The 24,902-nt window shown below is 47.0% G+C and overlaps 2 protein-coding genes across 3 annotated transcripts in view; both read left to right on the forward strand.

The window, feature by feature from the left end:
• GAS2L1 (growth arrest specific 2 like 1) overlaps positions 1-24,902 on the forward strand; it is a 338,981-nt gene that overhangs the window by 131,439 nt on the left and 182,640 nt on the right. The window contains exon 7 of one of the 2 annotated variants that reach the window (XM_063315359.1): positions 11,460-11,473. The exons of the other annotated variant lie outside the window; for it this stretch is intronic. The gene's annotated coding sequence lies outside the window, so the exon portion shown is untranslated. Of the gene's footprint in view, positions 1-11,459; positions 11,474-24,902 lie in introns of those variants that run through there. 2 annotated transcript variants of the gene reach the window in all.
• Positions 8,864-23,070, forward strand: NEFH (neurofilament heavy chain). The gene is made up of 4 exons (XM_063315361.1): positions 8,864-9,718; positions 15,562-15,761; positions 18,619-18,743; positions 20,639-23,070. Exons 1-4 carry the CDS (start codon positions 8,875-8,877, stop codon positions 22,308-22,310), a joined length of 2,841 nt encoding a protein of 946 aa, XP_063171431.1. The 5' UTR covers positions 8,864-8,874; the 3' UTR covers positions 22,311-23,070.

Raw genomic sequence — 24,902 nt, forward strand, 5'->3', positions numbered from 1 at the left:
TCCAAGTTTTCTCAACAACACTCCTGTAAGGTAGGCTGGGCTAAGAGACAAGAACTGGCCAAAGTCATCTAGGAAGGGGTCTTGAACCTGGGATTCTTCACTCCTAATCCAAAACTTTAACCACTACATCACACTGCCTCTACTCTTGGCCTGTGATCACTGTCTGAGAAAGAATGTAGGCCTGGTCTTGGGAATGGAGAAGGAATGAATGAGAGCCATCAAGAAATTATTTCCTGGCCCTGAGAAAGAAGAAAGAATGAGAAAGAAACTCAACATAACCCCTTGATTTTGTTTAGTGTAAGATGGGGCAGGGAGAAACTCACAACCTTTCAAGATTCAGTTCTTCTGCCCAACAGTACAGAGCATTCCTGGAATCCTTGCAGTGTCTGTTTCTTGAGCTGGCCTACCTCAAAGGGCTGGCCTCATTCATCTTCAGTCATGCTCCTTTTTGAAGAAACAGGATGGAAAATGCTCAAGGCGTTTTCTTCAAACTCAGAACGGTGCTTTAAATTACAGCTAGGTGGGTAATACCTTGGATATGCACAGAAGTAAATTGTATGGTGTATAATACATGCATCTGATGCTACCTAGAAGCAAGAAAAACTGTTTCTGAGCATGAACAGAGCATCTCTGACTTACTTTCCACAAGTTGCCACAGATTTGAGTCTAGGAAGAATGGCTTTTGTTTGTTTGTTAGTTTGTTTGTTAGCTTTATGTCCCACCTTTAATTTGTACAACTCAAGGTGGTGAACATAATACTTCTGTCTCCTAGTTTTCCCACAACAACCCTGTGAGGTGGGTTCGGCTGAGAGAGAGGGACTAGTCCAAAGTCACCCAATTGGCTTTCATGCCTAAGGTAGGACTAGAACTCACAATCTCCCAGTTTCTACTCAAGCATCTTGAGTCCAGTTGCTTTCCAGGTAATGCTGGTGACTGGAATTCCTTCCCATGCCTATTTTAATTGAATTAATTTTGTTTTCTCCTCTACTCCACTTTTTTTTTTTTTTTTTGGTATTGTTGAAAACTGTTTTGAGTACTGGAAAACAGAAGGGTGTCACATGTATCCTCAAGGGAACACATGGCAAGAATAGCATTGCTCCTTTGCATGCAAGCTTTGTCATTTTTAGACATTCACTGTTATTTTGCATGCATGTACAAAACAGTTAGAGCCAGTTTGGTGTCGTGGTAAAGGCATCAGGCCAGAAACTGGGAGACTCTGAGTTCTAGTTCTGCCTTAGACATGAATCCAGCTGGGTGACCTTGGGCCAGTCCCTCCCTCTCAGCTCTAGGAAGGAGGAGGCAAGGGCCAACCATTTCCGAAAAACCTTGCCAAGAAAACTGCAGAGATAGTAACTGTGCCAAGCCTACTTTAGGCTGAAGCCAATTTAGTGGCCTGCTAGAACCACTGAAATGGAGCAGAGCTTATAACACAGCTGAGAAGCTGGCACAGAAAAAGAATATTATCTTAAAATAGCTTCAATGAGCATGTCAGAGAAACACAGGTTATTAATCTTACAGATTCAGCCCTCCCAAGCATAAAGAATCACACGCTTAGACATATTAGGTTAAGATAAGTAAAAGAATTCTTACTGATTTTATTGTTGCTTCTGTTACATTCATCTTGGTGGAAAAGATGAAGTTCCTTTGTTCTTCTTTTCTTTCTAAATACTTAGTTTGCCCTAAACTCTCAGCCCTACAGCTGCCAAGAGCTGCATGGAAGAAAGGGCAGAATCCTTCAAGGCCTGAGCACATGGCCCTGATGAATGGAGAGCAGAGCAGCATGCTTGCTTCTCCCTGGGTGGAAGAAGGAGGAAGAGAGAGAGAGGAAATGGGAGTGGCAACAAACAGCTTCCTCAGAGTTGCATTGCAGGACAACTCAATTTACATGCTAATTTACATGCTAATGAGGCATGCTGGATTTGCCAGGACTTCCAACATAGGCCAGATTTATCAAGCACACTGAATTGGAACAAAATGTTCCATTCCCAAATTGATCCATTTTGCATATCCCTAAGCTACAATAAGAGAGCCCATTTGGTGTTGTGGTTAAGGCACCAAGTTGGAAATCGGGAGGCTGTGAGATCTGGTCCTGCCTTGGGCACAAAGCCAGCTGGGTGACCTTGGGCCAGCCCCTCTCTCTCAGCCCCAGGAAGGAGGCAATGGCAAACCACTTCTGGGGGAAAAAAAAAACCTTGCCAAGAAAACTGCAGGGACTTGTCCAGGCAGTCTCCAAGAATCGGACATGACTGAACAGATTAAAAAACACTGCTTTCATCATTTTCCAACCCAGTGGATGCCTCCAGATGAGGTATAAAATAAATTCAAAAATAAATAAAAACAAATAAAAAGTGTTCCAAAAATTCAGCTCGTCCCCAGGTCCCTGGACAACCTTCTGAAAACTCCATGTAAAAATTTGAACTTGCAAAAAAAGGAAGGGAGGGGAGGAAGAAAGATACCCCCCCCAATTTTTTTTTCAAAAAACCCAGAAACATTGTTTTATTTATTTATGTATTAGTTCAATATATCAATCAATCAATCAGTGGATAAAACCACCCAATTTCCAATCAAGATAAATAAATATTAATATTAAAAGAAGATAATTCAGAGGTGTCCTCAGGGTATAGAGAAAAGGTCAAGATGTTGTATATTAAAAAAAACAACAGGTGGTGCTTTGATGGCACTGGGTTGCCATTCTGACTCTTTTGACCAAACCTTGTGGACACGCCTAAGGCAGATGGGTCCTGCCAAGATTCTGCCCGGCAGGATGTGGATCTTTATCCAGGCTATTCCATTCCACTCTTTTATCCCCCAGTTACTGAGACTGTACAATATTTATTAGCTATTTGGTTCCACTGCATACATCCATTTCATTTCATTTATATTTGATTTATCCACAGCCTTGGGATTCCTCCACATCTGCTGCCCGCTTGGACAAGATAGACAGTTGGACAGATTTCCAGCTGTGGCTGCCTAAACAAGACATTGGGAGAAGGGGTTGGAATTCAAATGCCTTTTCGATAAAGTGAGATTGCCTTGAGTCAAACACAGCTTCTGGTGCTTCACAGCACATTCCTGTCATTTCATGGTGGAGAAATGTCCTGGTTCCCCACTCCATTTTTCTGGGATTTAGGTTTGATTATTTACTCCTCCTCCTAGCCTGGAATCTGCTTGCAGGAAGCCAGGTCCACCCGGTTTAACTTTGAGGGGGATCAGCTAAGAACTTCACCATCAACTGATGATTACAGAAGTTGCAAGTTTATTTTACTTTTGATTTCTATCCTGCCTTCTGGTGAACCTGACAGCCAGGGTTTTGTTTTTTTTTCATCCGTGGGGACAGGACATTTGCCATTCCCCATTTGGCTTTAATCCTGATTTTCCCTTCCAGCTTCCCATTTCTTGACATTCCCTTCCTTAGTCTAAAAACATTTCCAGATCGCAAATATCACTAAATCATTGCATTGTGTTTATTTAAAACATACGCACCCTTTAAAATGTTTAAAATAAATAAAATAAAAATAAACAAACTAAGAAATAAACTAAGAAATAATGATAAAAAACAAATAAAAATAAAATAAGAACTAAAAATAAATAAATGTAAATGTAAATAAAATAAAATAAAATAAATAAAATAAGAAATAATAACAAATAAAATAAAATATAATTAATTAATTAATTAAAATAAAAATGTATGATTTTATTTAAAACATAGGTAAAGGTAAAGGTTTCCCTTGACATTAAGTCCAGGCGTGTCTGACTCTAGGGGGCGGTGCTCATCTCCGTTTCAAAGCCAAAGAGCCGGCGTTTGTCCAAAGACACTTCCTCCGTGGTCACGTGGCCGGCATGACTACACGGAACGCCGTTACCTGCCCGCTGAAGCGGTACCTATTAATTGACTCACATTGGCGTGTTTTCGAACTGCTAGGTTGGCAGGAGCTGGGACCAGCAACGGGAGCTCACCCTGTCACACAGATTCGAACCGCCGACCTTCCGATCGGCAGACTCAGCAGCTCAGCAGTTTAGCCCGCAGCGCCACCGCGTCCCTATTTAAAACATACACATACTTTTTTCCTTTAAGCAATATGGCTGGATAAAAGCATATACTAGACCTGAGTGCCATTCAAATGGGTTCCATCATCCACAGCCAGGTACTGTGAAAAAATAATGGAGAATGGCTCTGTGAACTTTCACTCACTTTTACAAGCCTTGAAGCCACTGCATAATTTACCTGGTGCCACTTTTGTACATTGCATATACTCAGCCAATTGTGGTTTATACAACAGTGGAACTGTGGTTAAACAAACCATAGCTTAGCATGCTGTACAGTACAAAACCAGCCACTGTGGTTTTCAAACTAGGGTTTATGGTTCAAACGTCTTTGTCCACATTATGGCTTATTTGACTAATGGTGGTCAAATGGTGATTAAAACAAATGATGGCTTAGTGCCAAGGGCTGAACTAGCTAGCCAGCATCGTTTCTCCCTCTTCCTGGTTTCTAAACCATCCTTTATGCCTGCTCTAAATCTGGTGATGTTTGTTTGTTTGTTTGCAAAGCTAGATCTAGGGCAGTGTTTCTCAACCTTGTCAACTTGAAGATGGGTGGACTTCAACTCCCAGAATTCCCCAGCCAGCTGGCTGGAGAATTCTGGGAATTGAAGTCCACCCTTCTTAAAGTTGACAAGGTTGAGAAACACTGATCTAGGGTGTCCTGAAAGAGCACCAAATACATAATAAGTTAATTTACTGAAGTTGTTTTTGCTTCCAAGGAAAAGAATGAGAAGTATTTTTCTGTTAGAAACATAGATTAAAAGGTTTTTTGAATTTGACTAGGAGGTTTGAGTGCAAGGAAGTTTGCTTTTCATCCTCAGACAGGGGATATAAAGATGCTCTTTTGCCTGAGAATTTGTAGGAACTGGGTTAGAATCAGGCCCAGACTGGGTTGATCTGGCTGTTTGTCCAGACTCCCCCAGTAGTCTAGGAAATGTGTGTTTCTATGTGTGTAGAAAAAAAAGGCTTGGCGCCTCTCCCATCCCATGCCAGTGGGGCACCTTTTGCCAAACTGAAAGAAAGATACTGATTCAAGGGAAACTGAGGGACAGCGAAGCTTGGTGCAAGGAGGGGCATTTAAAAAACAAACAACTAGAAGCATTGGGCCCGTGTCCTGTCCCACATGGAAAACAATCCAGCTCCTTTGGGGCCTTGTGAGTGTGAGTAACCAGTATGCCTGATCCTCATTCCTGGCTGGGGCTGCCAGCGAGGCTGAATGCAGGCGAGGCTGAATGCGGGCGGTCAAGCAGCCCTCCTCAGGGCATCCTGCTCCTCTTTCTAGTGGGGGCAACCCCCCTCCCCTTCCTCAACCCCATCCCTTTCCTGCTCTTGCTTGGAAGGAGAATTATGTTACTTTGGGGTGGGGGGAGAGATGAATGATTGATTATTCATTGATCTTTAACCTGGTCTTCCATGGGCATGTTGCTAGGTGGGCCGATCTACCCCAGATCTCAGTTTCCATCAATTGCACGTAATTAACACTTTCTCCCACTCACACTTTTTTCTTTTCTTGTCGGAGTTCCTCTTTGACCTCCCCACTTTATCTTGGACTGTAGTGTGCTTAGGGCAGGGACCTATCCTTAGCATGCATCAGATTGCGGAATGGCCAGTATCCAAGGAATGCAAGAACAGGAAAGCCCTCCAGCCTTGGAAATCAAAACAAATCCTCCGATTGATCCCAGTCGCTCCCTTCCAGCTGTCCGAGGGTTGATCCCAAATGCAAAGGATTTGACAAGGCCCAATTAATTAATTAATTAATTGGATTTAGTGGATTTATGTGGCCACCCATCTCACACTTGTGCCTCTGGACGGCTCGCGATATTCAAAAGAATAAAAACACATACAAAAAAAGGTAAAACCCAAAGCAGCTGGAAAGAACGATCAGAAAGCCCCCCTCCAACATTCAACCTAGCCAAACAACAGGGCGGGGGGCTCCATCTCACACGTGGGGCCCCAGGCTGGTGCCTGGAGCCACCTCTTCAGGCCCTTCAAAAAGCAAAATTTGCTGGAGTTTAGCAAGGCAGCTTTGAATAAGATGCCAGGGGAAGAGATCTCCTGTAGCCGAAGCTGAAGTGGGGGAGAGGATTCTGCTGGAAGGGGTCAGCAAGCAGAGGAAAGGATTTTGCATGGCATCCAGAGCACCCCTCCCTTCCCCTCCCACCCCCCAGCCCCGATCTCTCTCTGCTTGGGGCTCAACTGTGGGGAGACTGTTTGGAAATCAGGATAACGGTGGGACAGGAAGGGAAAAAAGGAGCAGATGCTAATTGCAAGTCATTCTGTACAATACTGCATTATGTAGCTTGCAGACAACATACTGTCTGTCTACATGTGTGCACCTCTAGGTGGGTGGGTGTGGGAGACAGGCAGAAAAGGAGAGATTTTCAATATTTATGTGTTTGTTTTCCTGCCGATTTCCCCCCCCCCTGATTTTTCCCAGCGTGGAATCCTAATTATTAATGCTTCATTGCTGAAGAAACCTCTCCCTTTTCCACTTCCAAAATGACTTGCATTTCTAAGCATTATTTTATCTTTGATGTTGTTTAGCATGGGGGCTTTGGAAAAGTAATTTTATTACCCTAAATTAACAGAAAAAAGTAAAAAAGGACAGTTTTGAAAATGTAACTGGGTGGCATATGCTGGGTCTCTATAGTTAGAGAGGTATATTCTAAATGGCCCTCAACTTGATCTTCAGAATCTATTTTTAACCATTATAAAGAAGAAGAAATGTTACCCAAAATTATTAGATACTGGACTTCAAAATTAGTTATATTAGTAAGACAGCCAGTTTGGTCTAGTGCTTAAGGCACCAGGCTAGAAACCGGGAGACCGTGAGTTGCCTTAGGCACGAAGCCAACTGGGGAACCTTGGGCCAGTCACTCTCTCTCAGCCCTGGGAAAGAGGCAATGGCAAACCACTTCTGAAAAACCTGCTAAGAAAACTGCAGAGACTTGTCCAGACAGTCTCCAAGAATCAGCATTGGGCTGATAGGGCTTGGAAGATAAACAAGGCTAGTGCTGGTTAGTACTTGGATGGGAGACCACCAGGAAACCAGCTTCAGGTGTGCTCAGCATCACTGAGCCCTCTGCTCCAAGGGGCCAGAAGATCCACTGTGGATTCTTAGGCTCCTGAATTCTGTTCTCATTTGCTTGGTCTTGGGTTAGTACAGTGTGTAAACCCAGCCCTTCTGGTTGGTGGCTCCACAATGTGGACAAACCTGGTGGGGGTAGCCTATGCCACTGAAGAGGGTAGCATGACATGTGAACCCAGTCTCTGTGCCAGTGTTTCTCAACCTTGGCAACTTTAAGATGTGTCGACTTCAACTCCCAGAATTCCCCAGCCAGCTAGCCTGACTAGGGAATTCTGGGAGTTGAAGTCCAGACATCTTAAAGATGCCGTGGTTGAGAAACACTGCTCTGTGGATTACCCCATTTATGAGATGAGGACAGACATGGGGGAGATTACTGTGAAGGTGAAACGCGGTGAAAAAGCGCTCTTCAAATGTTCTGTATGATTAGTAGGAACTCATTTTCCCCAACCCACCCCCAAGGCGCCACAGGCACGCAGCATCCTATTTTCCTGCTGACCATTTTCAGCCCCCCTCCCAAATCTCCTCCCTTAAACGATGCCCATCCTGTCTCTCTGATGAGCAGAAGACGAGTAACATCTTTCTTTCCTCTGGCTTTATTGTGGCAACAATGGACTGCTTGCTGTTGCTCCTGGCTGAGGACCAGCAAAAGAGCTGGGTGCTCCCTAATATTTCAGAACACCAGAGTGCCTCTGAGCATGTGCAAGTGACTTTCTCTCCACTTCCCAGCCAGCTTTCAGATTTTCAGCTTGGACTGGGACAGATGCAAGCTGGGGCTGCTCCCAAGCCATTAACCATCTACAAAACAGGGCATGGAGGCACACCCTGATAGGCTAAGGCAGTGTTTCTCGACCTTGGCAACTTTAAGTTGTGTGGACTTCACCTCCCAGAATTCCCCAGCCAGCATGGAATTCTGGAAGTTGAAGTAAATGAATCTCAATACAGCTCAACTAGGAAGGGGCAAGCTGAACCCTACCACCCAATTTTCCAGCATGGTGGATTTAGACCCAGGACTTAATGATCTGTCAGGGGGAGGGGGGATCTTTTTGGATCATCACAAGTATGAGTGGGGGCAAATACACTTTGGCGGCAGAAAGCCCAAATCCCTTTATAATAGGGCAACTGCGTCCTATCTAGATCTAAAAGTTTGGGAAAACTAATTTGTTGGATGGGGCGGCCTCTCCTCCAGGCGCACATCCACGGCCCACGCTTTCCTAATTCGTTTTCCCAAACAACAACCCTGCGAGTTGGGCCTGATGGGGGTAAATTGGCCCAAAGCTATTCAAGCAGCTTCCGTAGCAGAGGATGGATCTGAGCCGAGGGCTCGCACCTCCTGGCGGCTAGTGAGCCTGATCCCAGGCCAGGCCAGGCTGGGACCCGACCCCGGGCGGATTTGCGGCAGCCTCCAGGCGCTTTCCAACCTGCCCGTTCTTCGGGAGTCTTTGCCCGGGGAGGGGGCTGAGTCTACCCTGCCCTGCGCCTCTGCTTGCAGTTTGGGGGTGCTGGGGGGGCATTTGAAGCCCCGGGATCTTCCGAGGAGAGGACAAGAGGGCTGCCCGGAGATGCGGTCTGGCTCGCCCCCGCCGGGTTGGCAGGCGAGGCGGGGCTGGACAGCGCGCAGTACCTCCTCCTCCTCCTCCTCCCCCTCCACCCCCCCCCCCGCTCGGTCCTCGGAGGGGCGGCTCCGGGCTGCATATAAGCGGCGGCGGCTGGCCGGCTGCCGCAGTGTCCTCTCCGACGGCGCGATGCTGAGCTACGGCGCGGAGGTGCTCTTCGGCGGCGGGGGTGCCGCGTTTCGCAAGGACGGCGGCTTGCGCTCTGCGGGGCCGCCGGGGTTCTCGCGCTCCGGGGCGGCCTCGCTGGCCTCCAGCGGCTTCCACTCGCAGGCCTGGTCGCGGGGCTCGGCCGCGGTCGCGGCCTCGCGCCGCCGGCTGGGCTCGTCCACCGAGAGCCTGGAGTCGCTGGGCCCGCTGAACGGCGAGCTGCGCGGCGGGCGCAGCGAGAAGGAGGTGCTGCAGGCGCTCAACGACCGCTTCGCCGGCTACATCGACAAGGTGCGCGCGCTGGAGCTGCAGAACCGGCAGCTGGAGGGAGAGGCGGCGGCGCTGCGCCAGCAGCAGGCCGGCCGCGCGGCGCTGGGCGAGCTGTACGAGCGCGAGATCCGCGAGATGCGCGGCGCGCTGGTGCGGCTGAGCGCCGAGAAGGGGCAGCTGCGGCTGGAGCAGGAGCGGCTCGATGAGGAGACGGCGGCGCTGCGCCAGCGGCTGGACGAGGAGGCGCGCCAGCGCGAGGAGAGCGAGGCGGCCGCCCGCGCCCTGGCCAAGTTCACCGACCAGGCCCAGCTGGCCAAGGGCGAGCTGGAGAAGAAGCTGGCCGCCCTGCGCGAGGAGAGCCTCTTCCTGCGCCGCAGCCAGGACGACGAGGTGGCGGAGCTGCTGCGCCAGATCCAGGGCGCCGGCCCCTTCGCCTTCGAGCTGCGCGAGGCCCCCGCCGTCCAGGCGGACGTCACCTCGGCGCTCAAGGAGATCCGCGCCCAGCTGGAGGGACACGCCTTCAAGAGCTCGCTGCAGTCCGAGGAGTTTTTCCGAGGTGAGGCGGGGAGGGGGGCGGAGGGCTGCTCTCCACTGCTGCCGGCGGTGGAGGGCAACCAGACGGGGGGGGGACGGGGAGAGGCTAGGCGGTCCTGACCCTCTCTGATTAGAGAGGGGTCTCCGAGATGAGCCAAATGATCCGAGCAGCGGGGTGGGGGTGGGGATGGGGAAGCGCCGGGAGGCAGGAATTGTCTCCCCCCCCCCCCCGTCTTTAGGGAGAGGGAATGTTGAGTCGCTAGGAGTTGGGCGGCATATAAATTGAATACCTCGCAGTACCATTACCTGTATTGTTAGCGATTGAAGCCTAGAGGGGTAGGCAGAGGGCGGGGCTTGGGGTTCTGGTGTCCAGCTCTTGCTCGGGTCCGAACGGGGGTGGCGATGTTGGGCCAACGGGCGAGAAAAGTGACGCAGCCGAGGGTCACGATCCCCTTGGGCTTTCGGTGAGGTTGAACCGCATAATTGGTGGTTGGAGAGGATGAGGTGTGCGGGATTCCACCCCCTCCCTCCTCCTTGCCCTCCCCCATGACTTTTGGAGGGAGGGAAGAAAGAACGATAAACGGATATGGCTATAAGTAAAAAAAACTCGCTGGTCCTTCTAAACAGGGGCAAAAGGGGGGCTCTTTCACTTGACACAGGGCAAATCCGTCTGTGTGGTCGCTAGGAATCGAAAATGACTTGACTAATCAATCAAGGGCAAATTATGCACCAAAAGCCGGCTGCGGGAAGTTGCTGTGCAAATCTGAAACCCCGCTCTTGCTCCCCTTTTTCCTCTCTTCCCCCTCCCGAAGGCTCACCCCAAAAGGGGCAACAAATCCACCCCACGGAGTGACGCTGCGGTGCGGGAAAGAGTTGGACAGGGGTGTGTTGCTGCGCTTTGGAACGGCGCCAATCTCTTTTCCAAGATAGAGTTCAGACGACCACCGAATGAAGGTCTTGTAATGCGGGGGGACAAGGGGAGGAGCAGCAGTGGGTTGAAATGAAACCCTCTCACCCCCCCCACCCCGCGTTTAACTGTTCCAACCGCCCCCTTCCTAATTTTTATTCATTTCTCACTTGGGGCCAAATTCCCAGCCTTTTCCATTTTAGCAGGGGCGGAAGACAATACTGGCCACTCACCCAAAGCTCTGGGGAAGAGACAGCCCATCTCAGGCTATGGGGCCGAGAATGGGAAAGGCTTGTGGGTCAGGAAGACAGCTTGCTGCCCCGCGAGAAAACAAGGGCCGGACAAGCGTGTTCGAAGTTGAGAAGGGAAATAATTTGCTTCAACCTTGGCAACTTTAAGAACTGTGGACTTCAACTCCCAGAATTCCCCAACCAGTACAGCTGGCTGGGGAATTCTGAGAGTTGAAGTCCATACATCTTAAAGTTGCCGAGGTTGAGAAATCTTGCTTTAAAGAGAGCCAAAGAGGTAACAGGGTGTCTCCCCACTGCAGAAGAGGGGATGTCAGGCCCCCGGGTTGCTGGAAGGTAAAAGCAGGCGGGGAGGGGGCAGAAGGAAGAACCGTGGCTTTCCCGCAGTAGTTCGCTGGAGGAGCGGAGAAAAAGCAGCTTGAAAAGGGAAAAAGACAGAGAAATGCAACCAGGCGCCGTCCTATAGAAGCCGGGGAGGGGAGAGTAGGATTCTGCTATGTTTGGGGGCGGGGAGGGGGGAGATTAAAGAAAAGGCTCGCCAGTTCCGTGCTGCGGCCCGTCGACCTTGATGCAGGAGGGGGAAGGGGCTGGGTGAGGAGACCGGCAAGAGTGTGTGTGTGTGGGGGGGTCACTTTCCCGGCGAAGGGGGCTCTGCCCAGGCGCCGGGGGAGCGCGAGACGCCGCTGCAGTCTCGGCTGACTCCGGGCGGCTGGCACTCGGCGGCAGATTGAGGGCAAAGTCCGCCCTGCAGTTTTTCTTATGGGGGGGCAGGGAGAGGCCAGTCTGGCGCAGCGTGACTAGCCTCTCTTGCCACCCCCCTTCCCCATCTTTGCAGACACTCCCCCCGCCTCGCAAGCCCGCCTCCTTCCCCTTCGTGTATTCGGCCAGGCGCCAGCTAGGCGGGGGACCGGAGGGTGGGGACGGGGAGTGGAGATTTGCGGGAAAAGGGGCGGCCGGGAAGAATGAGGCGGCCCTCGGGGAGTTTGAAGGGACTGCCGGCAGAATATCCGGCTCTCCCTTCTCCAGAGAGGCTGCGATCGAGCTTCAAAAGAAAAGAGGGGGGGGGGTTGTCTTGGGAATCACCTCCGACCCCTGGAGGACGGATGGGAGCGTTGCCACCCTTTTGAAGGCGGCTGCCAGACTCGGGACGACCGCCCCCATCCCTGGCTGTCTGGAAACCCGCATCGATCCGGCGTTGCAAAGTCAGGCAAGGGCCTGAGGAAACAATCCAGGACCAGCCAGCTTAATATCCTACGCAGCCTCCGTAACTTTTTTTCCACCATTCGCTCCCATGCCCTCCCCCCGGGTCTTGGGCATGCTAATCCACGTTCACGACGCTCCCGGGCCCCTCGAAAAGGCGGCGATCGGGCGCCACGCGGGGGAGAGAGCCGCCGCGGCGCGCAGAGCGAGGGCGCTGTCCAAGGTGCTGCTCCGTTGCTGGTAACGACTGGGGTTTCTAAGCCGAGAACTCCAAGATCCATCATCCGGAGCCCAGGGATCAAAGACCTAAACTCTGACTGGATTCGCTCTTCGCATTAAACCACAATCCTGTCCACCATGTTGGGTTACCTGAGGCATTGTTGTTCACGGATGGGGCAAACTGTAAGATGTAGGTTTGAAGTCATCCTGGCTGAGTTCACATATAGCACCCTAAGCCAAAGTCAAACAAATTATGGCTTAGTGTATGGTAGGATCCCAACTAAAAAAAAATGGAGCTCCTGAGCATGTTATGGGCCAGAACTGGACAGGAGTTGCTGCTGTTTTGCACAAAGCTCCCCCAAGTTTAATTCTTCATTTTAGCAGCCTTAGTTAAATTACAAGAAGGCGATTTTTGTTATTATGTTAAACCACTGACAGAAGTCCTTCCCAGTTTATGCAGAGCTTGGATTCGGGTTCTGAAATTTCCAGGAAGCAAGGCTGTGAGTGTAAAAGCAGATTCCTGTTCCTGCTATAAATCAGAGATTGATCAGTGGAACTTCTACCTGGTCTTTCTCAATCTTGAGGAGTTTTGTTTTAAAAGGAGTAAGTTTCACTCAAGCCAAGTTGGACTCTTGGTGACTATAAATTAGAACAGTGTTTCTCAACCTTGGCAACTTTAAGATGTGTGGACTTCAACTCCCAGAATTCCCCAGCCAGCCTTGCTTAAAAGGCATAAGCTTTGCCACCATAAAATAACATGGGTCTCCCCCCAGATGTCTTGGTAACTACATAAAAATGTCCATCTTGTTTTCCTGGTATCAGTATGGAAATAATTTGCGCTATCTTTCCTCCAGGGTCTTCGTAATAATCTTACATCAAAGTACTTGTTCAAACCTAGCCAAGTTTGTCTATAATAAATGTCACAACTGGCTGGTGTAAAATGCAAATCTAGCATCTGGAATTATCTGCAAGCTCTTTATGCATGCTGCTTCTTAGCATTGCACATAATCTCGCTTTTGCAAGCCCAGAGTTTTGGTGATTTGGGTAGCCTTATCAGTTAGATAGATAGACAGAAAGATAAATAGCAGAAGCTGGTTAAAAAGAGGAACACCACAACATTCTTGTTGCAGTTTGTGATTAACTGTCTCCTGCTGACCTGGTGAGACAGCAAGGAAATGATTTTGGTACTTGAAGGCTGAGTTCCTGCAGTGCATTAATCCTCAGTTAACCAACTGCAGTGGATCTGTTTGCATATTACATTGTGCTCAAACAAATGCACCATTGTGCAGTTCAACATGATGCCTGCTTTGTACCACATGTAAAGACAGTGGCTGAACCACAAAACACACAGCCCATTTCAGCCTAGCCTGGCATGCTATGTGAACCATGCTATGTGATGGCTTCTTTCTAGACTGGAACTCTACATTGTAAAGGCATCATTCACTGTGGATAACCCATCTGCATTTGCTGAGTCAGACTGCAAAGTGGCTGCTCGCTGGCAGAATCAGGGCTGGGAAATCTGCCTCCAGATTCAGTAAAAAATAAAATATCCCCTCTCTATCTCCTTTTTGAAACAGTGCCTTACCATAGACTGTTCAGCAATGCAGTAACCTGCAAACAGCTAAACAGAATGCCAGTTAAAAACTCTGCTTTTTAACAATGAGGATCTTTTGAGTAATTAGTATAATGAGCACAGGGCTACATGTTAATGTGGCTCATTTCCATCAAAAGAATTGAAAGCATCCAAAATGCAGCCTAGGAAGGGCAGAGTGACCTACAACATATCATGGGGAAATTTTCATAGCTGGTCTAGAGAGACAGTTACACCTTTGGAGCAAAACCCATTCCATGCTTAAACCCAAACAATAACATAACAAGACAATCTTTTCTCCACATCCTTGTAAAGAATAGGTTTTAGATTTTTAGATTATCCATTGCTGCTGCTTCCTTCTTTTTTCCCCACTTCTGATCTTCCCAGGCATTTGCCTGCTAATTTCAGGAAAGAAAAACTCTTCAAGGTTGATTTGTGAAAATAATTTTTAAAAAGTCATGTGCTTCAGTTATCTGCATATTCTTAGTTGCCTGGATCATCAGCAAATTCAGAAATCAGCTTTCCTGGGTTTTCTTGCATTCTAACTTGATTGAGAGAGTTACTTAAATCAGAAGAAGGGCTGGACAGAACTGACTTCTATCTTAATATGTTTTCACATCTTTCCACTCTGGTTGGAGACATTACAAGTAGTCCTTGACTTACAACCATTTGTTTAGTGACCAAAGTTACAATGGTACTGAAAAAAGTGATTTATGACCAGTCCTCACACTTAAGACCGTCACAGTGTTCCTGCGGTCATGTGATCAAAACTCAGACCCTTGGCAATTGGCATGTATTTACAACAGTTGCAGTATCCTGGGGTCACATGATTGCCATTTGCGACCTTCCTAGCTGGCTTCTGACAAGCAAAGGCAATGGGGCAAGGTGGATTCACTTAATGACCATGTGATTCACTTAACTACTGTGGCAAAAAAGATTGTAAAATTCAGCGTGACTCACTTAACAACTGCCTCATTTAGCAAAGGAAGTTCCGGTCCCAATTGTGGTCATAAGTTGAGGACTACTTACCATTAAAACTATACAGAGATAAAATATGAAATACAAAATAAATACTAGATACACAAGTTTGGGTTTTCATTTATTGTGATTTTTTGATAGCCCACTTTCCTCTTATTTTTGCCACTACAACAGCCCTATAAAGTACGTAAGTTGGCTGAGGAAGGAGGACTGACCCAAAATCATCCAGCTGGTTTTGTGCCTAATGCAGGACTAGAACTCACAATCTCCCAGTCTCTAGTCCAGCACCTTAAACCCTACACCAAACTGGCTCTCTGTATTGTTGCAGTGGTATCCTCAGGGTTGGACTTAGGAGCAGATCTTCAGGCGACACCCTGGAGATTGCACAGGAGGGCCCCCAAGGGTCACCTCCAGAGAAGTAACACATCTTCTCATCTACAGAATCTGTCTTAAATTGATTAAGGTAAATGCAACACTGGTTGGATTCACACGACTTGCTAGCATAGAGTACTTTATGGCTGGAAATGGGGCAATTAGTTTAGCATGTTGTGTGAATTAAACCATGATGGGATCTAGCACATGGGCCTATTCATTGGAGCATAGCATCCTGCGCGAGCCCAGCCACTGTATCCCCTAAGCCTGAGTTTCAGTACCCAGCCAGCATTTACCCAAGGGCAGCAGTGGCTCACTGGGTCTTCTCTTTTCCCTGCTCCATTCTGCAGTGAGGTTGGACAAGCTCTCAGAAGTTGCCAAGGTAAATACCGATGCCATCCGCAATGCACAGGAGGAGCTATCTGAATATCGCCGGCACCTGCAGTCCAAAACAATGGAGCTGGAAGCTCTCCGGGGCGTGAAGGAATCCTTGGAGAGGCAGAGGCTCGATATTGACGATCGCCATCAGTTGGAGGTCCAGTCTTACCAGGTAATATGGAATGGAACTGATTCACAGACATGGATCTGGTGGCATCTGAACAGGCCAGCCTTCCAAATTTGTTGGGGTTGCAACACCCAGGCGGCCCACCTGGAAAACTCCAGGTTGGAGAGGGCTGGCTGACAACCTTGTGCTCCAAGGTGTTCACTCTTGTGAGTTCAGATCTTCCCATCGGGGCAAGTGAAGCATGCTTGGTGACACTCTTCCAAGGCCTTGTAGGAAGAAAGCTCTATTACTCTATGGCAGTGTTTTTCAAACATGGCAACTTTAAGATGGATGGACTTCAGCTTCCAGAATTCCCCAGACAGCTTGATGGCTGGGGAATTCTGGGAGTTGAAGTCCACCCATCTTAAAGTTGCCAAGTTTGAAAAACACTGATCTATGGTAGAAAAAAATCAGGAGTCTGGTAGCACCTTTTCAGGCTAACAAATTATTAAATTTTATAAGCTTTCATGAGTTGCAGCTCATTTCTTCAGATGCAATGGAGTGGTTAATTTCCAGAGTAGAGACAGAAGTTTGAAACTTCTTTTTCCCAAGGCGCGATAAGAAAAGCATTGTTGCAACTAGGGCTGGGAACCCATGGAAAATAATTCCCAGGAAGATCTTCAAACTGGCATAAAATCTGTGACCATCACAGTCTCTGTTGTTCATTAGGTGATTAGATGGCCTTCCAAACCAAATTTACTAATGATTGAAAGCAGCCCCACCTTTTTAAAGGTTTTGCCTGGGGCTAAATGAAGATGGAGCTGCTTTAAGGAGTCAGTTCATTAAAGTTACTGTGGCTTTAAAGGATGCAGTACTGACCTTATGCTTTTCAGCCCTGATGATTCCTGATGCCCTGGGATCAAAGAGGTCTGGCCTTAGATCTCATTATCTGGGAGAGTCCAGACTAGCTTAGTGGACTTACTGAGTGGAAGAGATTACAAAGAAGCATCCATCATCAATGGACATCTTCAGGTTCTTCTAAGAAAGCCACCCCTGCCACAGAGCGTGAAGACTTTGAGATTTGACATGGTAGAAATTCTGCACTCCCTTTCCCACTTGTTCAGGAGCAGCCAGGTATTTCGTAGGGATACCGTTTTCTGGAAGGCAGTAAAAATAGAGCGTCATGCTTTAGTAAATCAGTCATCTTTATTTCGGTCGTTGGCCAGCATAAAATCAAGGGATGAAATTACCTCCATCCCATTCTGACAGTTTGTCCTATTTCCTGTGGAACAATAACAAAAGTTCAGAATTACTAACACTGTCTATATAACCATAGTTCTGCTATGGTTTGCATATTACATTGCAAACCATAAATCCTCAGATGACTGCATACGCTTGTGCATAAGCCGAGAATTTTAGGTCCCAAAATACACCCCCAAAATTTGGTTTGGCTTATCTGCAGCTGGACTAATCCACGAGAATATGTGGTAAGATCAGAACAGTGTACGACTGTACAGCATAACTTCTGTCTATGCAGTAAATGCTAATATATAAAATTGTGGAATAGTAGCTAAAAAGAAAAGTAGTTAACACAAAACAAAATCACTGTATTACTAAAATCTGTGAGTAAAAAAATGGTGAATATTAACATAGAAGTTATTGATATTAATATTGAAATTATGAGAACTATAAAAGAGTGTAGTATAAAATAACATGGCATATGGGAAGCAATAGCAGTTAGGCTAAAAGGCCGAGCAGCTAAAACTAAGCGAATAAAAAACACATTCAAGGGCAGGTCTTTGTCTGACCGCTCTAATGGCTGCGCATTGGTGAATTCCTTTAGTGGCTTCATTGACGGCGATGCAGCAAAAGAAGCAGCTAAGCTCCATCACTGACAAGAATTGTCTGCACGTGATGTAATTCATTTATTTATTAAATTTTTACACTGCGCACCTCCTGGGGTGTGTCTCCACCTTGGCACCTTTAGGATGTGTGGACTTCAGCTCCCAGAATTGCTAGGCTAAAGTCTCACATGGGCTCATTATTGGCATCTGGTGGACCTCTTAGGCTACCTGCCCGGAGCCCTCTCAGATATGCTGGCCGTGGGGAGCAACACAAACATGTGGATGGTCTCCCTCTGAAGACAGTTGTTTATCAGAATGGTATATCCAGTCTACCTTCTCTTCAGCTCTTAGGGAGCGTGAGATGGGTGTTGCATCATGTCATGTCCCCACGTGTGAGGTTTTGCATGACTTCCTCTCCTGGAGGTATGGTTGTATATGTGGAATTTCTCTGTTTTTACACAGTGTGGAGTTTTCACTTCCATAAGCTGCCGAGTCACATACTGCCTGCTGATGGTCTATGTCTGTGTTTGTCAGCCTTAGCAATTTTAAGAACTGCGGACTTCAACACACTGGCTGGGAAATCCTGGGAGTTGAAGTCCACACATCTTAAAGTTGCTAAGGTTGAGAAACACTGGTCTGTAATGGTCCTCTATCTTTACAGATTTCAAGTTGGAAGTCTAGTTTTCCTATCACTTGGGAATGTTGGACCAGATATGATGGGCCAGATATCATAGCTAGAAAAGATATTCAGCCAAGGTTCATTGCTTCTGTTAAAAGAAATCAGACTCAAGAAACCCTTGGCTTTGGCAGAAATCTGGCCCCTTTAAGATGAAATATATGGCATTTTTAAAAAATACAGATTGCTCAAGCGATGAGCAACATCTGTAGGACAAGAGTAAGGAAACTGAGGCCCTCCAGATATCGCTGGGCTATAAAACCCCCTATCAACTCCTGGTGTTTATGGTTGTCTCACAACATCTAGGAGGCCCCAAGATCTTCACTGTTGTCTAAGGGTCTACCCTGTTGGCTCACCTTCTGCTGTGATCACTTTTGCTCTAAAAAAGATGTTTCTTCCATAGGATACCATTGCCCAGTTGGACAATGAGCTGAGGAACACCAAGTGGGAAATGGCTGCACAGCTAAGAGAATACCAAGATCTGCTAAACGTCAAAATGGCTCTAGATATAGAGATAGCTGCATACAGGTACATGGGGTCTGATAAGAGAAAGATCCAAATTAGGGGAGCAGGAAGAGGCTCCATCTGTGTCCTCATTCTAATACTTCTTCCCACCCTGGTTTTCAAAGTTGACCCAATACTTTGAGTGCATTACTCCATTGGCTGTAGGTTCTTTAGTCCAATCCTCTGGATTAGGAAAGAAAAATAAGAATAATGTGATAATCTGGATTAGGAATTTCCTATCAGGATCCATTTATTTTGCAGTTAGGGTTATCATTTCATTTCCTCCTGGGCTGCACATCTGCAACAGCCTCTTCCATCCTCCTGAAGGACTGAAAGCTCAGTTTTAAATCTTCCAGCTAGCAGGTTGGGAATTTGTAGAGTTGGTCCTAAAACACCTGGTGTGTTATTGCTCCATTTATTGCTTTATGGAATAACACACCAGATGTTTTAGGTGTTTTATTTCATAGATGGAAGGGCACAGCCAAAGTACCACTGTGTGAAATCCAAGCTTGTCAGATGCCTTTGGCCAACTGGATGGCTACTGTATAGCCACCTGTGAAGCTGAGTCTCCTCTGCATAGTAATGTTTTGAGCCCCTTTCTTTGGAGCAGGTCAACATGCAGCAGGGACAGCAGAAACCACATGACAAAATTTTGTCCTGGGTTCTTCTAAGGCTATTGCCCGGCCCCTGAGCTTGAGAATTTCCTAGTCTGGAAACCATTTCATGCTTTTTTGCAGAGCCCCACTTCTTTCCAGCGTCCCCACAACAGCCCTACATTCTCCTTGGCTTTGCTGTCACAACATACTTAACTTGGTCACTGAATTAACCCATTTTATGGGTGCATGCAATATTTTGATTAACCAGAGAGCTGTGTTTGCACAAAACTGCAAGGACCAAAAAAGTAACCAAGTTTAGAAGTGAGCCAAGCTTAGCATGTTGTGTGAATGCAACCGCTTGCTCTTTTGCTGACCTAACTTAAGCCTGTTGTGTGAACCCAATCCTTCAGGCTTCCTTATTGGCATATTGTGTCCCTATAACCCACTTGCTCAATTCACATACCATATATTATGTTATGCCATAATGTGGTTTGGTTTGCTTTGGTTTAGCATGTGTGCAGTCCCATTCAAGTGTGGATTTTTCAAGAAACCAAGATTAAGCAAACTATAGCTTATTGTGAACCCAGTCACTGTTTTCTCAAGGTTGAATTGATTTATGGATTACATCCAGACATCAGTTTGGGTATTCCTTAGTAAGGGCACCTCATGCCTTTTGTTAGACAAAGGAATGAGGTGCCCTTACCAAGGAATACCCAAATTGATGTCTAAATGTAATTCATATATCAATCCAACCTTGAGAAAACAGTGACATGTTAGATCTGAATAATGAAATTGAGAGGCATCATCAGCCATTAATGTCCAGGCCAACTTTAAAATTAGAATCATACGATTGTAAGTGAACATGATGGTCATCTAGTCCAAAAGCTTGTTTAGTGAAGGACTTTCTACATCCCTGACAGGTGACCATCCAGCCACTGTTTGAAGACTTCTGGTTAAAAAAAGAAGTCACCACATGGTAGCCTGTTTCACTGGCCGATGGCTCATACATCTTCTGGATATCTAGCCTGAACCCTGTAGTTTTAACCCATTGGTTCTGGTCGACCATCCAGGGTGAGAGAAAACAACCCTGTTACTTCCTGTATGTGACAGCCCTTTAGACATCTGATAAACCTATCCAGAACTTGAACCATTCTTCACAGGGATTGGTTTCCTTAATTAATTAATTAAAGATTGCTATGCTAAGTGCATCCTGCTCACCCAGTCAAATGCCTCTCATCTTTTGACAGAATTAATATGAGCTATGTACCATGGAGCAACAGGTTTTTATTTTTTTTCTCTCCCCCTTTTTCTTTTTGGAAACAGGAAGCTGCTGGAAGGAGAAGAATGCCACTTTGGAGGTGGGATGGGAATTTCCCCTTTCCCTGAACTTCCCGCCAAGGGCTCTAGCATTCCCACTCACATCAAAGTCAAAAGTGAGGAGAAAATTAAAGTGGTGGAGAAATCTGAAAAGGAGACCGTGATTGTAGAAGAGCAGACGGAGGAAGTGCAGGTGACCGAAGAAGTGACAGAGGAAGAAGTGGGTGAGAAAAAAGAGGATGAGAAAGCAAAGGAGGAAGAAGAAGGAAGTGAAGGAGAAGAAAGTGAAGAAGCAGGAAGAAAAAAGGAATCTCCATCTGCAGAGAAAACTTCATTACCAGAAAAGAAGCCCACGCTGAAGGAAGAGGAGGCCAAATCTCCTGAGAAGGTTAAGTCTCCTACAAAAGATGAAGCCAAATCTCCAGCCAAAGTCACATCTCCTACAAAAGAAGAGACTAAACCTCCAGCCAAGGTGGTGTCACCAACCAAGGAACTGTTGAAAGTTCCAGGCATGAAATCAGTGGAGGAGGCAACTTCCCCTATCAAAGAAGGAAGCAGATCTCCAGCAAAACCTGGATCTCCTGCCAAGGAAGGAAGCCAGACTCCAGAAAAGCTCAAATCTCCAACAAAGGAGGCAGAAAAACCTCCAGCTGTGAAAATTCCAGTTGCTTCACCAACAAAAGAGGACCTCAAGACTCCAGAAAAGCTCAAATCTCCAACAAAGGAGGCAGAAAAACCTCCAGCTGTGAAAATTCCAGTTGCTTCACCAACAAAAGAGGACCTCAAGACTCCAGAAAAGCTCAAATCTCCAACAAAGGAGGCAGAAAAACCTCCAGCTGTGAAAATTCCAGAGAAGGTTGCTTCACCAACAAAAGAGGACCTCAAGACTCCAGAAAGGCTCACGCTTCCTCCAAAAGAGGAAGCTAAATCTCCAGAGGTCAAGACACCCACAAAGGAAAAGGCCAAATCTCCAGAAAAAGAGGCAGCACCCCAAAAGGAACCAGCTAAGCCAACAACAAAAGAAGAGAAGGCACCAGGGAAAGAAGAGGAAGTGCCGGCCAAGCCCATGGCAGAGGAGAAGAAACCAAGCAAGAAAGAAGAAGGGGCCAAGCCGGAAACCCCAGCCAAGGATACCCCAAAGCCAGAAGCCAAGGAAGAGTCAAAGGAAAAGACAGAAGACCAAGGTGAGAAGAAACAAAGCCCCAAGGCAGAGTCACCTACCCCTGATGGGAAAAGTGCAACTGCTGCTGCCAAGGCTGAGGAGAGCAAGGGGAAGGAAAAGACCACCAAACCAGCTCCAACATCCAAGCCAGAACCAGAGAAAGAGGTGGAGAAAGGAACCAAGGAGTCTGGGCCAAAACCTCCAGCTGAAGAACTGAAAGCCAAGACCCTGAGCCAGCCAGCCAAGAAGGAAGCCGAGAAGGCCAAGGCTGAAGAGGAGAAAGAAGGACCAAAGATGGAGAAAGCTGAGCCCAAGAAGGAAGAGAAGGAGAAACCTGAAGCAGGAGAGAAACCCAAGGAAGAAGCCAAGAAGGAGCTAAGCCCCAAAGAGATTCCCACCCCAGAGGGTGCCAAAGAAACACCAAAGGCCACCAAGACGGAAAAAGTGGAAAAGTCCTCAGAGGTGGACCCCAAAGACAAGAAACCCACCAAAAAAGAAGAGAAGAGCGAGAAGTGATCCGAAGACGCTGGAGGTGCTTGACGGGGCACCCGAGGAATGGTGGGAGGCCCCCCGGTCTCAGGACTGTCTCTCCTCAAGGCCAGATTTGGGTCAGGCAGTTGAGGAGCCTCCCCGAGGCTGGAATGCATGTTTGCAACACGTTTGTGTGAGAGGACACCCAAGCCCACCTAAGCGACGGTCCGAGACTCGGTGCAAAGGAGGTTCCAGTATGTTATGACCGCTTCCGTCGCCGAACGCGATATATGCAGAGCACCCTTTAAGCACTTGAATTATTCAGGGTGGGGGGAGGGGGGAACCCAGAGCAAAACTTGACGGCCCTTCCCGGAGAAGGGCATTTATTTCCCAAAAGACGGGCAAGGAAGGGTCCGACGCAATAACCGTGAAGGCAGGAGGTAGCAAGAATGGCTGGAATTCTGCTTTGGGGAGATGCACTAGGCTAGAGAAGTCCAAACTGATGTTTTCTTTTTAAAAAAAGATGCCTTTGTCATTTGACACACTCTGTTTTGGGGCATCACTGCTGAAGGCCTTATTTAGCTCTTGGTTGTCTCAGGAGGACAAGGCATTTCTGGGGATGTCTCTAGAGAAACACAGTTCAAACCTGGTGGTGTTGCCTTGTCCCCTCCATTCAGCCCCGTTGCTGTCTCAAGGGGGTCTTCAGATGTGCTAGTTTTGCCCAAGGGTTAGAGAATTTGAATTAGAGTAGTGTTTCTCAACCTTGGCCACTGGAAGATGGGTGGACTTCAACTCCCAGAATTCCCCAGCCAGCATTCTGGGAGTTGAAGTCCACCCATCTTCCAGTGGCCAAGGTTGAGAGATGCCAAGCTAGAGAATCATTTAACTTCCCTCACCCAAATTCTCCAGCTCCTTCGGGAAGAGCAGCGATCCCCAAGATTAATTAGGAGGGGAAAACGGTTTAGTTGTGTAGCGTTGACACCTCCGACATGAGCAATTGTGTGTGCATGTGCATATTCACAGGCACACAGACACACACACAGATCAAAAAGTGCACCACACCATGTCAAAAGTTCCCTTCCAGTTGCTTCTGTGCAATAAACAGCAAATTAAAAAAAATGCTTACAATAAATTGACTGTTCCTTTTCTGGTCTTCTGGTCTGGGGTATGCAGAAGAACGCTTAGATGGGGGTGGGGTGGAGAGAACATTGCATTGCACTGCAGGGGTACAAGGTTCCACACCAAGGGGTTCACAGAGGTAAGAGGAGCAGATTATTAGTAGCAGGAAAGATCTTTCAGAGTCCAAATCTTAGAAGACAGCCGTGTCGCCCCAGCTGCTGATAAAGCGACAGTCGGATTTCACAAGGTCAAAGCAAATACTTGAAATCTTGGTCCTTTACAAAAGCCATGTATGACATCCACCCGGTGTTTTAAACCATCTACATCCTTGAGTGCCTGCTTCCGGTGCTGTGTTGTTGGGGGAAGCTGGACTGAAGCTTGACCGTGGAACATGGCAGAACATTCGGTTTGCAAAGAGAACTTCCCAGTTTCAGTCTGGGGCCCTATTCTCTGAAAAAAGTTGATGGACTTGGTGGAGAAAGGCTTTCTTCTGGAAATTCTGGAGATGGGTATAGCAGGTACAGATAGTCCTCGACTTACAACAGTAGGGACAGAAAAATTCACTGTTAAGTGGTGCGGTCATCAAGCAAGGCATCACATTAGCATTAAGCAAGGCGTCACATAAAGCAGCCACATAAGCAGCACACGTGAAAAGTAGCCAGCCTAATACCAGATCTGGCTGTTAATAAACCAAGCAATGGAAGCAAACTGGCCCAAAAATTATAGGAGGACAACCATATTAATCTATGGTGGTAAAAAATTGAGTCTGATAGCCCCTTTTCCGGGTAGTCCTTGACTTACGACCACAACTGGGACCAGAGCTTCCATCACTAAGCAAGGCTGTTGTTAAGCAAGTCACACCCAATTTTATGACCTTTTTTGCCACAGTTGTTAAGTGAATCTGGCTTCCCCCATTGACTTTGCTTGTCAGAAGCCAGCTGGGAAGGTCACAAATGGCTATCATATGACCCATATCATATGAATTTTGATCACGTGAACCACAGGGATGTGGCGATGGTTGAAAGCGTGAGGATCAGTTGTAAGTCACTTTTTTCAGCGCCGTCGTAACTTTGAATGGTTGCTAAATGGATGGTAGTAAGTTGAGGACTACTTGTACTACATTTTATTAAGAGGCATAAGCTTTTGGGAGCTGCAGCACACTTCATAAAAGAAAGTCGCTTCTGGTCCTTTATGCAGAGTGGAGAAAAGAGGTCCAGACTTTGATCATAGAAGACAATACACAGCATTTCCTGGAATTATTCTGCTTAGCTTTTGTGCAATAAACCATTATTATTAGTGTCGAGAAAGGCAAAGATGCGTAAGATGAAACCCTAAATGTATTCAATTCTTTGAAATCAATGACATGAATAATGTAAATTCCAAATATTTGAAAAGCACTACTTTAAATGATAAACTAATGATAGAGAAAATGTCTTAGGTATTAAATTTAAACAGTAAATAAAATGATTTATTATGCTATTTAATGGGCATGGTTCAATTAAAATTAAATTAAAGTAG

Source organism: Candoia aspera, chromosome 15 (assembly GCF_035149785.1).
Source record: "Candoia aspera isolate rCanAsp1 chromosome 15, rCanAsp1.hap2, whole genome shotgun sequence".
NCBI classification, from domain to species: Eukaryota; Metazoa; Chordata; class Lepidosauria; order Squamata; family Boidae; genus Candoia; species Candoia aspera.